The sequence below is a fragment of the Aquarana catesbeiana genome, linkage group LG03 (assembly GCF_042186555.1).
Source record: "Aquarana catesbeiana isolate 2022-GZ linkage group LG03, ASM4218655v1, whole genome shotgun sequence".
NCBI lineage: Eukaryota > Metazoa > Chordata > Amphibia > Anura > Ranidae > Aquarana > Aquarana catesbeiana.
In genome coordinates this window covers 129957779-129975983 of record NC_133326.1, presented here as the reverse complement: position 1 = coordinate 129975983, position 18205 = coordinate 129957779, and the positions used below count along the sequence as shown (strand labels likewise).

Genomic DNA, 18205 nt, shown 5'->3' with positions numbered 1-18205 from the left:
GTTAAAGCCCAACTTTAGTCAAAGCTTTTTCCTTTGGTTTTAAAAATGGGAATAGAGTTAAAACCTTTGGTGTTTTTTTTTTTTTTTTTTACTGTTGGTGAGTGACCCCAGAGGTGAGACTTTAACTCACTTTCTGTCCCTAATATACCAAGAAAAGGAATTAGGGGTTTGGTGGCCACCTGGCCAGAAAGACACAGAGAGTAAATAAATGAAGCTTTGCAAATTGCCCAAAAGCATAGTAAATTGTTCTCACAACATTTAATAATTTGCTTCCCAAATTTTCCGATAGAACGTTATTTCTCATATTTTCCAAAGCAAAAATAAAAGCAAACATATTTCAACATAGTAAAGTTAAGACAGAATGACAACTACTAAAAGCTCATTGAACATTCAGAGATGTCATCACACATGACCACAAGGCTATGGGTAAAGGATTAAACTCTCATTTTACAAAGACATGTGTTAGGATTGCTTTACATTTCCTGTAATAAAGAGACTTTTAGTACTGGTTCACACTTGTGCGATGTCAGACATTGCAAGTGATTCACACCGCACTGCTGTGCAGATCACATGCGATGTCTGTGCAATGGGAATTCAGCAAAACAGATTGTATGGCTGAATTTGCATCACATTTGGACCAAAATCGTGGAGGACTCTTTTTTTTTTTGTCCTCACCAGAATCGGATCGCATGGGTGTTCACACCCATGCGATCTGATTCCTGTCCGAATTAACAGTTCGCACTGCGATATACCTGCAGCGGTTCGCATAGGGCAGTGTGAACTGTTTGTGAGCTCTATGCAATGGGGGAACCGGCACCGGGATGGTGCTGGTTCACGCATTGCGCTTCTGTGAACTGGCATTTAAAGCAAATAAACCTGGTATCTGTGTGCATGGTGTTAAGATGTGATCAGTCTGTATACTCTGAGAGGTCCAATTTTGGACAGGGCCAATGAGTTGCAGTGTAGAAAAAAGTGTTGGTGATGGATCATATTTAAAGCAGAACTTCACCCAAAAGAGGAAGTTCCACTTTATGTCCTCCTGCACAGTGGGAAGCCAGCTGAGAAGCCACAAGGAGGGACAGCTGGCTTCCCACACTAAACATGCCAAAACCAGCCAGGTAAGGATGGTACCAGATCCTTGGACAGATACGTGCCCATTTAATAAAAGTCAGCTAATTTTTTCCTTCTCAAGTGAAAATCCTCTTTAAGTTGGTGTGCATACCTACACAGTAGTTGAGCATTTAACCATCTTTCCAAAACCTTATTATGTTTACTACAGCATCTGCTTTTTCTACATAATACCTTATGCTATTGTAAGATACTGTTTACTGCAGGGGTAGGCAACCTGGGGCCCTCCAGCTGTTGCAGAACTACAAATCCCATCATGCCTCTGGGAGTAATTGTAACTGCCAGCCTTCCAATGTCTCGTGGCAAATGAAGTTCCACAACAGCTGGAAGGCCCCAGGTTGCCCACCCTTGGTTTAATGAAATGCTTCCCCCTAGTAAAGTGTGGATACTCACAAAAAAAGATAAGTGTCTCTATATAAGTTTGCTAGCCATCACAAACTGACAAAGATAAATGTTATGATCCTTAAGTTGGCCATACATCCAGGAATTTCATCCAGTTTCTAATGGACTGGCCAAAAATGATTTGATTATGGATGGCCATCTCCAGTCCGACATCTTTTGATAAAATAAACAAGGCAGGCCAAAAGTTGTTGGCCGAATAGCAGCTGCATCCAATCAGATGTAGGGAGATTTATCTATCCTAACTGTATAGTGTTGATGGAGGAATCTGTTCGATTTCTTTGCTCAGCTTCAGTGTATGGCCATTATTATACATAGATTTAGGTACTAGAACATCAAACATACTGTATTTTGGGGTCACATGCCATAGGAAATCAAATTGGAACATGGCCAATTCCCAGTATCCCACCACACAGTGACAGAATTCATCAGCATTTAACAGTTGTAGAAGTAGATAAAAAATATGATTAATATAATCTTCCAAGCATGTATTCCTAACACTGTTACTACACAGGATGCCTTCCTATTGAATTCCACAAAATGGTTGCCTTGCGCCCAGATGAGATTTCTATTTTCCTTATTAAAGAAAAGCTGCACTAATAAAAAAGCAACATAGTGTTTCAAAATGATAAGCCACTGAACTCATCAAACACAAACAACTAATAGTACTTTATATGCAATGGGAAAGGAGATAATATGCAGTCAAAAATCTGACACACTGGGGTTGATTTACTAAAGACAAATAGTCTGTTCAATCCTGAAGGGAATTTTTACTTAGCTCAGAGAAGGAGGTGAAGCTAACGTTAAACATCTAATTATGAGTAAGTAAAAATATAGGGGTTGATTTACTAAAACTTGAGAGTGCAAAATCTGGTGCAGCCCTGCATAGAAACCAATCAGCTTTCAGGTTTTGTTGACAAAGCTTAATTGAACAAGCTGAAGTTAGAAGCTGATTGGCTACCATGCACCGCTGGATCAGATTTTGCACGCTCTAGTTTTAGTAAATTAACCTGTGTTTTTTTTTTTTTCTCTTGTATGCAATTGGGTGTTTTTTGCACAGTGACTTTTCACCATATTCACAAAGCTAAGGGAAAATGCCCTTATCCCATAGCAATATAAACAGCCTATTTGCCTTTAGTAAATAAACCCCACCATGCACTTTTGTCCACCCCTTCCACTATATGATGCTGACTGAAAACAAAAATAAACACACACGGGTCCATTTATAAAGTAGAAGCATGGCCATACAGATGTCTAAAAGTAATACAGCACATTTAAAAAATCTGAGTAATGTGCTTTTCAAATGTTCTTAGTACTTCCCTGGCTTTTGAATGGAAATGTAGAAACAAAGCCAGGAGCAGACCTTATTCATGTAATCTGTCAAAGTCATGTGACCAACCCCCTCTCCAATCACGGAGTTCTCACAGCTGCCTTAAGCAGGAGAAACTCCATTATTCACAGCTGTCTGCATTTTATGAATGGGCTTAAAACAAAGTCTGCAGTTTTACACTGCGATATATAGTGGGGAAAGGATAACAATATTCTCACTCCATTATAAATGTCCCCTATGGTGCTTCTAAATTAGACATGCATAGCAAGAATACATAAAAGGAAACTTCTATTAATGTCTGTACATTAAGTCTTAAGTTAAAAATTACTATTTCTACTTACTTTGGTGTGAAGTTTTGCAAACTGTTTGTCATCCAGTAATGTTTGTGTATAAACTCTTCTTTTATAGCGAAACTGAGGATAGAAAATGTCAGTTAAGAGTTAGAATAGTACATTGACACACTAGGGGTTATTTACTAAAACTAGAGAGTGCAAAATCTGGTGCAGCTCTGCATAGTAACCAATCAGCTTCCAGGTTTTATTGCCAAAGCTTAACTGAACAAGCTGAAGTTAGAAGGTGATTGGCTGCCATGCACAGCTGCACTAGATTCTGAGTACACCAGTTTTAGTATATCAATCCCACTCTCTGCTGTTAAGTACGCTACACTTTCCCCACTCCTTCCCAATAAACTTTCTGCACTTGAACTAAATTGCAGAGTATTGGCTTTATTGATGAACATCTGTTGTGGTGTACTATGCAACATATTTCTTTGCCATGATAAAAAAAGGAATTTTGTAAAGCAAGTTACTCAACTAGTTACACTGTATGATGTCAGCAGACGTGTGCTCCTTTTTGGTAAGGTACCTTCTGATTTTGCTGTTTTTCCTCATGTGAAGTGATCTGAACTAATCATATTTTCTGTACTATTAACTTTGTTTTCTCTCAAGCAGTTTTCCTCAGGCGTACTTGATTTTTCGGATGAGTTTCATGCATTGCGTATATCTTTGTTCTTAACCTGTAAATAACTAAGTCAACCCCCTATCTTTGGAAGCAGACCAATCTTAGAATTTTCACTGTGTGCTAGATACATTTATAACTACTCAAGTTAATCTTTCATGATCTTTGATTTAAAGGGCTTCTTTTGGAAGCCAAGTTCAATGTACAAGTAAATAGCACAGTAAGTAAAAACAAGTAGTAGCCTATAGTAAGCCAATACATTTTGGTATGTACAGTATCCTTTATAAGTGAGAAGTCATTTGGATTTTTTGCTATGGGATAATACACTACAAAAATTGCTCTTTTACTCATTAATGTGAATTTCCTCTTGCCTTTTAGTTCATGGACTTAATAAAACAATAACAGGTAAACATATGTTTCATCAAAGACATTTATACAAAGGCCAATTTTTACCCAGATTGTTTAAAAATTCCCTGATCAACCAGCAATCAGCACATAAATGGATTGAACCATCTGTTTCTCACTCAATCAATAACCACTTGAACATCAAGGATAGATAAAACAAAAATCCAGCAGAAATGTATTTTACTTCTGTCTGCATGATTTGGTAGTTCTGTTTTAATTCTGAAGATCTGAATCTACCCTATCTGGTCATATATGTAAACAGTAAAACAGTGATCTCCAAACTCTGGCCCAAGGGCCCGATGCAGCCCTTTGTTTGCATTTATTTGGCCTTTGGGGCACTAACTGACACCAACAATGGGGCACTATTCCTCCTACTGGCACCAATGATAGGATACTGTTTCTGCCATTGACACCAACAATGGGGTACTATTCTTCTCCCTTACACTAATGATGGGACATTGGGGTTGATTTACTAAAACTGGAGAGTGAACTATCTGGTGCAGCTCTGCATAGAAACCAATCAGCTTCCAGGTTTTATTGTCAAAGCTTAATTGAACAAGCTGGCATTGGAAGCTGATTGGATACTATGCACATCTACATCAGATTTTGCACTCTCCGGTTTTAGTAAATCAATCCCCACTATTCCTCCCCCTGACACCAACAATAGGGCACTATTCCTCCCACGGAAACTAACAACGGACACCGTTCCTCCCACTGGCACAAACAATGGGACACTATTCCCCCCATTGAAACTAACAATAGACACTGTTATTCCCACTGACACCAACAATAGGGGACTATTCCTCCCACTGAAACTAACAATGGGACACTGTTCCTCCCACTGACACCAACAATGAGACACTATTCCTCCCACTGAAACTAACAATGGAATACTGTTCATTCCACTGACACCAACGAAAAGGGCACTATTTCTACCCCTAATACCCAAGATGGGGCAATATTTACTCCCACTGACGCCAGGACTTTTCTCTACTCCCACTGGTCACAGTCTGCCCCCATAAAGTCCAAAGAACTGTCCCTTTGTTTAACCGCTTGCCGACCAGTGCACGACGATATACGTCGGCACAATGGCACATCTGTGCAAATGGGCGCACCCATACGTCCCCTTTAAGACGCGGCATTGTGGGCGCGCCCGCCACGTGCTCCGTAACTGTGCCCATGGGTCCCGCGGCCTCGATTTCCACTGGTTTCCCGCGATCATGTCACAGAGCGGCAGAACAGGGAGATGCCTATGTAAACAAGTGACATGACCTGCCTAGTGACATGACAAGGATCTACTGCTCCCTGTCATCGGGATCACTGTTATATATTTTTGGGGGATATTTATTATAGCAAAAAGTAAAAAATACTGCTTTTTTTTCAAAATTGTCGCTCTTTTTTTGTTTATAGCGCAAAAAATAAAATCCGCAGAGGTGATCAAATACCATCAAATATTTGTGGGAAAAAAAGGAAGTCAATTTTGTTTGGGTGTAACGTCGCACGATCGCAAAATTGTCAGTTAAAGCAACGCAGTGCCATATCGCAAAAAGTGCTCTGGTCAGGAAGGGGGTAAATTCTTCTGGGGCTGAAGTGGTTAAAATGTTTGTAGACCCCTACAGTAAAAGATCAAGCCACTTGAATTTGAGCTGAGACAGTATATCCTAGATCCAAGACAATCATAGTTCTGCCTTACTGGTCATATGAGTGTGCGGTAAAGAATCAACCACCTGAATCTGACGTGAGACAAGAGATCCAATCCTGGGTTTGAATTTGCTTTATCTGGTTATATGTGTGTACAGTAAAAGATCAGTCCAACCAAAGTTGATGTGTGACAGGTGATCCAGTCCTACATCTGAATCTGCCCTATCTAGCCATGTGTGTAGAGTTAAGTTGACCATATATTATACAATATTCTTGTACAATCTCCTTTAGATTTACCTTCAACTATTTAGTGTAAACGCCTGCCTGATTATATTCAAATTAAAAGTGTTGTTTAGGTTTGACCTCATATAATGTGTTTTTTTAGTAAATATAAAGGAAGCTTGTATAATGTATGGCCAGCTTAAAGTATCATGCCACATGAAACTGATTTGGCAATTCAATCCCAGATATGTGGGTACCATAAGAGATCAGGACACTTGAACCTGACCTAAGACACACAATTTATTTATTTATTTATTTATTTCAGGTACTTATATAGCGCTGTCAATTTATGCAGCGCTTTACATATATATATTATACATTCACATCAGTCCCTATACCCTCAAGGAGCTTACAATCTAAGGTCCCTAACTCACATTCATACCTATACTAGGGCCAATTTAGACAGGATCCAATTAACCTACCAGCATGTCTTTGGAGTGTGGGAGGAAACCGGAGGACCCGGAGGAAACCCACGCAGACACAGGGAGAACATGCAAACTCCAGGCAGGTAGTGTCGTGGTCGGGATTCAAACCAGCGACCCTTCTTACTGCTAGGCGAGAGTGCTACCCACTGCACCACTGTGCTGCCCCAGGTCTACATCTTGGGGGAGGTTTTAGTGGGCAGTTCCAGTTAACAAGTGAAAGCATTCAGTGAGCTCCATTAAATCTTGCAGGTATGCTAAAGCCAAAAATGCCAGATTTATTTATTTCAGGTACTTATATAGCGCCGTCAATTTACACAGCGCTTTACATATACATTGTACATTCACATCAGTCCCTACCCTCAAGGAGCTTACAATCTAAGGTCCCTAACTCACATTCATACATACTAGGGACAATTTAGATAGGATCTAATTAACCTACCAGCATGTCTTTGGAGTGTGGGAGGAAACCAGAGTACCCGGAGGAAACCCACGCAGACACAGGGAGAACATGCAAACTCCAGGCAGGTAGTGTCGTGGTTGGGATTCGAACCAGTGACCCTTCTTACTGCTAGGCGAGAGTGCTACCACTACACCACTGACAATTCAATCATAGGGTGGCTTTAGGGAGTAATTTTTACCTACGCTTTAATATCACGCTGTGCACCATCAACTGCACGCCTTTGCTTTTTAGTATGACAAGAAACTCTCCAACACTGAGGCTACTTTTATCTGTTGTCTTTAAAAATTAATATGTGAGAACAGCCTAACCCAGCCTTTTTCAGCCTAGGTGCCCAGGCACCCTAGGGTGCCTTGAGGTTTCTACAGGAGTGCCTTGGTAAAATGCATAAAAATTGCCCCAAAACTGTATACAGGACGGTGGGTGGATGAAATCTGCCTGTTAGTTACACAAAGCCACAGGTTTTCATTGTACACCATTACAACCTTCTAGCTGCTAACCTCCCAAGGACCAATGACATCATCAGTTGATAAGCAGGTCAGTTGCCTGCATATCACCCTTGTTTGACCCTCCCTTGCCTCTCTCCATCAGCTTTAGGGTATCATTAGCTAAGTGATGGAAAAAAAACTGAGGGAGAATAGAAACATTGGAATACTAGTCAGTACCAGTTTGCAAAAGTGTATTTGCTTTGGAAGAATAAATCACCTTTAATGTTGGGTGTCCTACATTTATTGATGTTGCTGCATTATGTAAAAGTATCAGGATGTTGCTGCATTATGTAAAAGTATCGGAATCATTTTTACATTATAGAATGGGGCGCTTCAATACTGTCCATTTTGGAGGGTGCCTTGAGATTGTCCATAATTTTAAAAGGTGCCTTGACTGAAAAAAGTTTGAGAAACACTGGCCTAACCTCAAGAGGTGACACTGAGACTTATATGTATACATTTCCGTATCTTGCATCCTCCCATCTACAAAACATAAAAGCAGAAGTGAAATCACAGTTTTACCTCTAGGTAGGGTACAGGTGTGGCCAGAGAAGGTGGGTACTCCCGTAGCAGCCGTTCCTCGTCAAGGAATTTCCCAGCTCTGCCATTAAAAGCTGGCTGGAAGAGCCCATAATTCAGAACGTCCTTCAGACTGTGGTTGAGAGTGCACAGGATGCGCTGCTTGGACACCCAAACTGGAGCATCAGGATTGAGCCGGAGGCACTTCTGAGGGCCATACAAAAAAAGACAAAGAGTTGAGTCAGATTTTTGTAGGATAAACATAAAGAGATGTATGAACACAGCTAGCGTTATAATGGCATGTGCCAGAATGGTTAATTTGTACCAGGACTTAACATATAGACAATAACATGGTTTTTGATTTAACCCGTAGACTTATCAAATCCCTTCTTAAACATTTGAATAGTTAAAAGATATGAAGACACTTTTGTACAGGACTCCGGATATCCACTTTGTTTCTCCTGCATAATAATGAGCAGGCAGTTTAAGTATGGCACTTCACAGTTAATAAGCATTCATTCATCAAAGAACGGTGTCCCCTCTTAGACCTGTACAAAATCATTGATGAGCAACTGTTAGAACCTGCAATTCTGCCATCAGAGAGGTGTTGCAGTGCCTGTCAAGACTAATAACAGGTCTCCGGTATGTAACAATTTATATGTTTTAACTGCCTAATCTACTTAAAACATATAGGAGATGATTTACTAAAGGCAAAAAGACTCTTCTCTTTGAAAGGGACATTGCACTGTGCAAGGCAATTTTTCCCAGAGCTCAACGAATGAGGTGAAGCACTGATGATATCCATCAGCCAATCATGGTCAAGCAAAAATGTGTTTTTTTTTTTTCACTTCCCTTGCATGTGATTAGGCATTCTTTGCAAAGTGAAATGTCACCACATTCATTAAGCTCTGGGGGAAATTCCCTTGCAAAGTGCAACTTCCCTTGCAAAGTGAACAGCTAATTTGCTTTTAGTAAATCAATATCATCAGTATGCTGCAGGCAGTATCCTCTGCCTCAGTGATCAAACTGCAACATTATAACTTTGTAGCAAAGTGAGACACAAGTTAAAGGATATGTTCACCTTTGGGAACATGTTACATGTTCCACCCGTTTTAGGGTGGAACATACAACATGTTCCCGCTCCTGCAGCTGCTGCTTGCTCTGCTGCCTCTAGTGACATCAGGCCAGGGATATTCTCCCCCTGCTCGCTGTCACTATTAAAAAAAAAAAAACACAATTGTGCGGGGCTCCACCTGACCGGCGGCGTCATTCTTTCAGAGAGTTCTGTGAAAGGGGAAACTTCAAGTACTGGCAGTCTTTAAATCCGGAAAGTAGAAGGAGAAATATACCGCTCAGGATGGCAATGGTTTCATCTCACCTTCCCTGTTGGATAGGGTGCCGGCTCAGTATACAAGGTAGTAAACAGCAATGGAAATAAAAGCACAAAATCTGACACGTTTCACACCACTCTATGGGTGCTTAGTCATAGCATAGGCTATGACTAAGCACCCATAGAGTGGTGTGAAACGCGTCAGTTTGGGGTTTTATTTCCATTGCTGTATGGGCTGTTTTTCAATAAAGGAATATATTTTGGAGTGCAGCCATCCGGATTTTCCTTTTTACTGACAGCCTTTGCGGCTGTCAGCTTGTAGTCCTCAATGATTTACCATGGTGCTGTTGAGCGCTCTGATAATCGCGGGTGAAATGCTTTCAGGTCTCCAAGCAAAAAAAATAATAAATGCACATTTTTTTTACCTGCAAAAAAGATCTGCATTCATTTTTTTTTTTTTTAAAGGTGAACTTATGCTTGAATTACAAGGTGAGAACATGCAGCAGGGAGTTGGTCTGTGCAAGACATTTGAAAGCACAGCTAAGAACTTCACAGGCTCTTTGATTAGGATGTATTATCTCTGAGCAAGCATCTCAGTTCATGAAGTAGATACTGATCTGGATAATGCCAGAACACTGATTCTGTTCTTCTTAAAAGAGAAGTAGACAAAAGCATTTTCAAGTAGCGCACTTTGATCTATGAGAGGTAATATACACTTCTAAGAGTTAGGCCGTGTTCACACAAGCATATTATAGCGTACGCACATGTGATGGCCGTGTTTGCCCGCAGGGAGATGCACAGGTGTTCCATGTGCCCCCAGGCAGTCCCATTCATGTCAATCAGGACGTAGCGGCTGAACGGACACAGTCTGCGTTCCGTTGCCAAATTGGCCCATGCAGCCGCTGCATCTCAATAGACATCACTGAGACGGCCTGCACAGGGATGCATGGAACACCTGTGCATTCCCATGTAGGCAAATATGACACTCACATGGGCGTATGGTATAGTACACCCATGTGAACAAGGCCCTACACTTGGCAATTATTTAGCATGCATGCACTTAATAGAAAAAAAAATGTCTGATGTCAGGTCCACTTTAAGTGAGGGAGTTCATGTTTAGGTTTAATTGCTGGTTAGGAAAAATGACAGCAACACTGTCATATAATCAGAAAATATTTTGAGCATTTCTAGTAGAGGAAGCTTATGTGCTTTCAATATTTAATAGAGTATTTTCTAAAGAGTGTTGCTATCTCTATGCTGTATCCCTTCATTGCCTCTCCCAGTCGTACCCTGATACACACAAGACATCACCAGTACAAAAAAGGGCTCATGCTGACAGGCGTTGTCTTCCTGTGCTTGCGATGCCTTAGACCTGATATGTGTTGTCCTGCATTTCAATGTCCTTGTGAGGTGAATTCCAACTGCAGACGAAAGCAGGTCAAACGCAACCAACGTTTTCTTGTCAAATGCTGCATTTGACATTCAAACATTGTTATTTGCGATCGAATAGCAAACACAGCATCTGACAATGTCCACAGATGTGAACCAGAAAGTTGAAATCTCCTCACAGGGGGTGTTTTTATTGGTAATAGACAGCAGAAATATACGATTGCTGCTCACAGCAATCATATTTTTTTTTTTAGCACCTACTTTCAATAACACAACCTGATACCATTTCCTAAACCAGTTTCCACAGCTTTGCAAGCTTTTAACTACATAATAAAGGTCCCTTGAACCTCCTTTAGACCCCTTTCACACCGAGGGCGTTTTGCATGCACTATAGCGTTAAAAATAGCGCCTGCAATCCGCCCTCAACTGCAGCATTGTCTCCAGTGTGAAAGCTTGAGGGCTTTCACACCGGAGCGCTGAGCTGGCAGGACGTCAGGAAAAGACCTGCCAGCAGCTTCTTTGGAGCGTTGAAGGAGCGGTGTGTTTACCGCTCCTTCACCGCTGCTTCCCATTGAAATCAGTGGGGCAGCGCTGGGATACCGCCGGCAAAACGCCGCTATTGCGGTTTTAACCCTTTCTCGGCCGCTAGGGGGGGTAAAAGCGCCCCGCTAGCGGCCGAAATGCGCCGCTAATCCGACGGTAAAACAGCTAAAAATAGCGGCGTTTTACCGCCGACGCTATGGGCGGCCCGGTGTGAAAGGGCTCTAAGGGAAAGGGACCCTTGACTGCTGGCAGGAGTAGCTCCCTTAGGATTGGCTACAAAGACCTGAGGTAACTGGGTGGAGCCTGAGCTCTAGGGAAAGGCTATGCTGGGGCACGTCCAACTGTTCTGAGGAGATTTAGTTGTCACAAGAGTTGACCATCCCCCGCCCATTGTGATTTTTTGTCACATCTTTATTGGCGGTTTGACCTTGGCAGCAATTGATGTTGCTTTATGGGCTATGCCCTCAAGTTAAAGTGATTGTAAACCGCAGGTGATAAAAAAAAAATCCCAGTAAGGCAATGTTATAGCATTGCATACTGCACATTATGATAAACTTACCTGAGAACGAAGCCCTCCAGCACCGCGATGTCCCCGCTGAGATGGCTGACATCTTGCCCCAATCTTCCTTTCAGGTTCGCGGCCTCCAGCTACATGAGTGACCGAGGGCGCAATGACATCACTCCTGCACATGCGCGTGGAAGCTGCCGTTTGGTGCACGGGCTCTGAAGGTCTGGCACTGTAAGCCAGATCTTCAGAGCGCATGCGTCGGCGATGTCATCGATTGCATGCACTCTGAATATCTCCTAAACAGTGCAAGTTTAGGAGATATTCATAGTACCTACAGGTAACCCTTATTATAGGCTTACCTGTAGGTACAAGTGGTAGTACAGAGTTTACTACCACTTTAAGTTCTGGGGTCAGTCTAATGCCTGTCTGACACTGATGGTAAGAACAGGCCTCTTAAGACTATGTGAGTTTATGTTTTATGGGTGCTCACAGTATAACTGTGACTGGCATTGTTGTTTGGTACATTTGGAAAGTTCAATAAAGCTGTGGCCTTACCCTATTTCCAACGTAACCACGTAAGGACCGAGCCTCTTTCTGAGATTTGTTGTTTACAAGTTAAAAACTGTTTTTTTTGCTAGAAAATTACTTAGAACTCTCAAACATTACACATTTTTTTCCTAACACCCTAGAGAATAAAATGGTGGTTGTTGCAATACTTTCTGTCACACCGTATTTGCGCAGCCATCTTACAAGCGCACTTTTTTTTCTTTAGAAAAAATACACTTTTTTTAATTAAAAAATAAGACAGCAGTAAAGTTAGCCCAATTTTTTTTTAGATTGTGAAAGATAATGTTACGTCGAGTAAATAGATACCCAACATTTCAGGCTTCAAAATTGCGCCCGCTCGCGGAATGGCGACAAAATTTTACCCTTAAAAATCTCCATAGGCAACGTTTAAAAAATTCTACAGGTTGCATGTTTTGAGTAACAGAGCAGGTCTAGGGCTAGAATTATTGCTCTCACTCTACCGATCGCGGCGATACCTCACATGTGTGGTTTGAACACCGTTTTCATATGCGGGCGCTACTCACGTATGCGTTTGCTTCTGCACGCGAGCTCATTGGGACGGGGTGCATTTAAAACATTTTTTTTTCTTATTTATTTTACCTTTTATTTTTTATTTTTACACCGTTTTTTTTTTTTTGTTAAAATGTGTCACTTTTATTCCATGAATGTAAACATCCCTTGTAATAGAAAAAAAAGCATGACAGGACCTCTTAAATATGAGATCTGAGGTCAAAAAGACCTCAGATCTCATATTTAAACTAAAATGCAATAAAAAAGAATAATAAATAAAAATTGTCATTGAAAAAATGATTTAAAAAAAATGGCCCTTTAAGCGCTATGGGCGGAAGTGTTGTTTTGACATCTCTTCCCCCCTGCAATGTCATGGAGATGGATGGGGGCCATCTTAACCCTCACTCGTCTCCATGCTCAGCTAGTGAGAGGACCGGATTGCCTCCGCCGCCGGCTCCGGTAAGCGGCGGAGTGCACCGGAGCACGGCTGGGGGGCCTCTCCCGCCGCCGATAAAAGTGATTATGCGGCGAATCCACCACAGAGACCACTTTTATCTTGTAGCCAACCGCCCGCCGAATACGATGATACTGGGGTTATGGCAGCTAGCTGCTGCCATAACAATGATATCCGTCCTCAAAGTGAGGACGTATATCTGTGTTCGCTGGTTGGCAAGTGGTTAATCACTTGCCGTCTGCCTAACTGGGCAAAATACATCATTATTTTCACATTAAATACCTGGGTTATGGTTGCAGCTAGATGCCATAACCCTGGTATTTTCTGTTCCCTTAGGCGTCAGTCTTTCATATAAAAGTGATAAAAGTGGTCTCCGTGGCAGATTCACTGCAGAATCACTTTTAGAAAAGGCGGTGCCCCCCGCCATATCCTGGTAGCTCCTGGGCTTATGTTACTGATTGCTGAAGCCGGGAACCATCTCCAGCAGTGTCTTGCCATAGAGATAAGTGATGGCAAGATGGCCGCCGCTCATCTCTATGCCCTTGGAGGACCAAAGCAACGTCATGACGTCACTTCCGGTTCTTTTAGAGCCCCACATCTCTTCATAAAGAGGACCTGTCACCTTTTAAAGGGACAGTGTAAAAATGTAATAAATAAAATTTTTTTTAGTTGCCCCGTCCCCACGTGCTCGCACGCAGTAGTGAACGCATACTTACGGCATACCCATATATGTAAACTGTGTTTGCACCACACATGTGAGGTATCACAGTGAACATCTGAGTGAGAACAATAATTCTAGCACTACACCTCCTCTGTACCTCTAAATGGGTAACCTGTAAAAATTTTCAAAGCTTCGACTATAGAGAGTTTTAAGTACTGTCGTTTTGCGTCGTTCCAGGAGCACGCGCAATTTGAAAGAAAACATGTCTATTTACTTGGCATAACATCATCTTTTATATTATATAAAAAAAAATGGGGTATAATAAATATATATATATATATATATATATATATATATATATATATATATATATATATATATATATTAGAGCTGCACGATTCTGGCCAAAACGAGAATCACAATTTTTTTGCTTAGAATAAAAAGATCACGATTCATGATTCTCGCGACATAAAATCTTTCACATTATACAAAAAAAAAAAATGGACTAACTTTACTGGTTAGTTTGGGTTTTTTTCATTATTCATTAAAGTAATTTTTTCAAAAAAACTTGCATTTGAAAGACCTCTGCACAAATACAGTGTGACATAAAATATTGCAACAACCACCATTTTATTCCCTAGGGTGTCTACTAAAAAAATATATATAATGTTTGGGGGTTCTAAGTAATTTTCTAGCAGAAAAAAAATATTTTAACTTGAAACCAAATGTCAGAAAAAGGTTTAGTGTTTAAGTGGTTAAACTTTTTTCACTCACACACAAAGTCTATTCCATTGACAAATTGTTACAATGTTTATACTTAAGTTCAACTGATAAAGAATGTTTTGATTCTTGGCAGACTGCCCAGTTTTTTTCTTCCTTTCTTTTGATGGCTGTGGCTTCAGAAGAGCAGAGAGAATTCTTTGCATAGAAAGAGTTGTGAAACACTTTAGTCAAGATCGTGATAACGATTCTTGACGATTAATTGTGCAGCTCTAATATATATATATATATATATATATATATATATATATATATATATATATATTTCAATAAAGTGTATTTTTCTTCAAATTGCGTTTGAAAAACCCCTGCACAAAAACCGCATTACATAAAAAATTGCAACTGCCATTTTATTCTCTATGATCTCTGCTGAAATATAAACTGTTTGGGGGTTCTAAGTCATTTTATAACAAAAATACATATTTTTACTTCCTAGTGCTCAGGCTCCACCCAGTTAACCAACAAATGTCAGAAAAAGGCCTGGTCCTTAAGTGGTCAGCTTCCGTGTATTTTTGGGCGGTAAAGTATTGGTTTAGTAGTTGGTGATAAATGAGCCTATGCTTCTCAGCAGTCAAGACGCTGTACTCCTAGACAAGTCAGATGACCAGCAAACAGTGAAGAAGCTGCATAACTGATAAAGCTGGTCATATGATAAAGCATGTTTTTCAAACAAAAGTTCAAATATTTGTATAAAATCGTACAAAAAAAAGTTTTGTTTATTTGATAACTTGATGAATGCTGTTCAAAATTACTTGTTTGTTTTTACCATTCAATTTTGGAAAGAATGTCATTGTCCTAATGAGAACCATTGGCTCCTTCTGCTGTCAATCACAGTCAATGAGCAGAGTGATATGTGGGGTCGAGCCACGCTCTGTCAATGGATACACAGAGCGTGGCTCAGGAGCAAGCCCACATGAGTGCCCCCATAGCAAACGAGTTGCTATGGGGTCACTTGGCAGGGAGGAGGAGCCAGGAGCGCTGGCGGGGGACCTTAGAAGGGGAGGATTGGGGCTGCTCTGTGCAAAACCATTACACAGAGCAGGTAAGCATAACATGTTTGTTTTTTTAAATAAAAATAATTTAAACTTTTACACTCACTTTAAGCTACAAGGACTCTTGACTAGATGTATAAATAGATCTATTAATGGCTCTTAGTGATCTACAATGTAGCTTTAGGCAGCCATTAATCAGATGCAGCAGTACATGTTGTCTGAATACTGTACTTGCTTAATTACAGTAAATGCTGTCTATGAAAGTAATTTATCTAACTTCATTGAATTTATATTCAATGAAGTTAGATAAATTACTTTCATAGACAGCATGTTCTGTATATATAACTTCATTAGAGATTCCTCAATGAATCTTTGTTTAAATCTTTGTTATCTCTTTAAAGAAGAAGTACAGCCAAAGCGCGTTTGGGGGCAGAGCAGAGAGCCGGTGACTGGCAGTAACCAGCTCTCTGCTCAGGGAGCTCTGAGAACTGAGCAATCAGCAGTGTTTGATCGCTCAGTTCTCAGCCTTAGAGCCGGCATGGGACAGATGCAGCATCAGCCCGATGCTGCATTCACCTAGGTAAGTATGATTCAAAAAAATTCCCATACTTCTCTTTTAACTTTTCACATGTATCGTGGACCTTCAGCACCCAAAAGGGGAAGCTCTGCTTTTCTGCCTCCTCCACCCCTCCACTGCCACATTTGACATCTTTTGGGGGGCACTTCGGCCCCCCTCCCCTGCAGCCAGCCCATTCACAAAACTTTGCGCATGCGCAGTAAGAAACCAGCTGTGAAGCCACAAGGCTTTACTGCTGGTTTCTCTTAGTCAAGATGGCGGCGCCAGCACCTGATAGCCGATTGAAGAATCGGCTCAGGTGAGGACACCGCTGGATGTCTGGACAGGTAAGTGCCCTAATATTAAAAGTCAACAGCTACAGTAGTACAGTAGCTGCTGACTTTTAATTTTTTGAGGGGAGCCTGGAGCTCCGCTTTACTTAATTACATGTTTAGTTCTTTGAATTGCACAGGAATGTGGCACGTGTTCCTGTGTGATTCTCGTGCGGTGAAATTTTGCAGCCCATTCATTTGAATTGGCTGAAATTGCACCGTACACCAGGAGAAAGTAATGCATGCACACAAAGTCGCATGGTACTGCGGTAACATGCAATTTGGTGCCTGCAAACACACTGCATTTGCAATCTGCGTATAGGATACCATTAACATTAAATTGGCACCCACAGTAGATTGCAAAGGCAATGGCTTTTGAGGGTGGGTCAGGAAACGTGCATGGAACACGCCTTTCCTGCACCATATTGTAGTGTGAACCGGCCCTGAGTCATTCTCTCACAGGTTTCTGCCTGACAATCAACTGTCAAGCTGAGTAGTGAAACTGGTCTGGACCACACACAGCCTTGCTGCAATTTAAAAGATAGGTTCACACCTTTCACACTGGGGGGGTGGGGGCGTCGGCGGTAAAACGGCGCTATTTTTAGCGCCGCTTTACCGTCGTTTTTGCAGCGGTATTCGGCCACTAGCAGTGCGGTTTTAACCCCCGCTGTCGGCCGAAAAAGGGTTAAAACCACTCGCATAGCGCCGCTACAGCCACGGTATTGCTGCGGTATTGCCGCGGTATAGCCGCGCTGCCCCATTGATTTCAATGGGCAGGAGCGGTGAAGGAGCGGTAAATACACCGCTCCTTCACCGCTCCACAGATGCTGTTTGCAGGAGTTTTTTTTTTCTCCTGCCAGCGCACTGCTTCAGTGTGAAAGCCCTTAGGCTTTCACACTGGAGAAACAGCAGCGGCAGTTTTGGGTCGGTTTGCAGGCGCTATTTTTAGCGCAATAACGCCTGCAAACCGCCCCAGTGTGAAAGGGGCCTTAGGAGCATGTTACACCCATATTTAAGGTATAACATGTAACATGCTCCTATGCACCCACCTGGTGCCAGCATTCCCCTCTCTGTGATAGTGGGCAGGGATTCTCTCCCAGGACTTTTTCAAAACCGCACGGCTGAGCAGGGCTCCGCCCACACAGGTGCTGCTCAGCGTGATTGTAGTTCATTGATTCTCCCTCTGGCTTTGTATTGGGAATGACAAATCTGCCCTTTATGGAAGAGTGGCAAGAAGAAAGCCATTGTTGAAAGAAAGCCATAAGATGTCCCCTTTGCAGTTTGCGGGAAGCCATGTGGGGGACACAGCAAACATGTGGAAGAAGGTGCTCTGGTCAGTTGTGATCAAAATTTAACCTTTTGGCCTAAAAACAAAACGCTAAGTGTGGCAGAAAACTAACACTGCACATCACCCTGAACACACCATCCCCACTGTGAAACATGGTGGTGGCAACATCATGTTGTAGGGATGCTTTTCTTCAGCAGGGACAGGGAAGCTGTTCAGAGTTGATGGGAAGATGAATGTAGCCAAATACAGGGCAATCTTAGAAGA

The 18205-nt window shown here is 41.6% G+C and overlaps 1 protein-coding gene across 4 annotated transcripts in view; it reads right to left on the bottom strand.

Moving 5' to 3' along the window:
- SHANK3 (SH3 and multiple ankyrin repeat domains 3) overlaps positions 1 to 18205 on the bottom strand; it is a 605848-nt gene that overhangs the window by 337373 nt on the left and 250270 nt on the right. For all 4 annotated transcript variants that reach the window (XM_073619226.1, XM_073619225.1, XM_073619228.1 and 1 more), the window contains exons 4-5: positions 8035 to 8238; positions 3199 to 3270 (exon numbers count right to left, since the gene is read on the bottom strand). In XM_073619226.1, coding sequence (XP_073475327.1) covers positions 3199 to 3270; positions 8035 to 8238 — 276 coding nt within the window. The remainder of the gene's footprint in view (positions 1 to 3198; positions 3271 to 8034; positions 8239 to 18205) is intronic.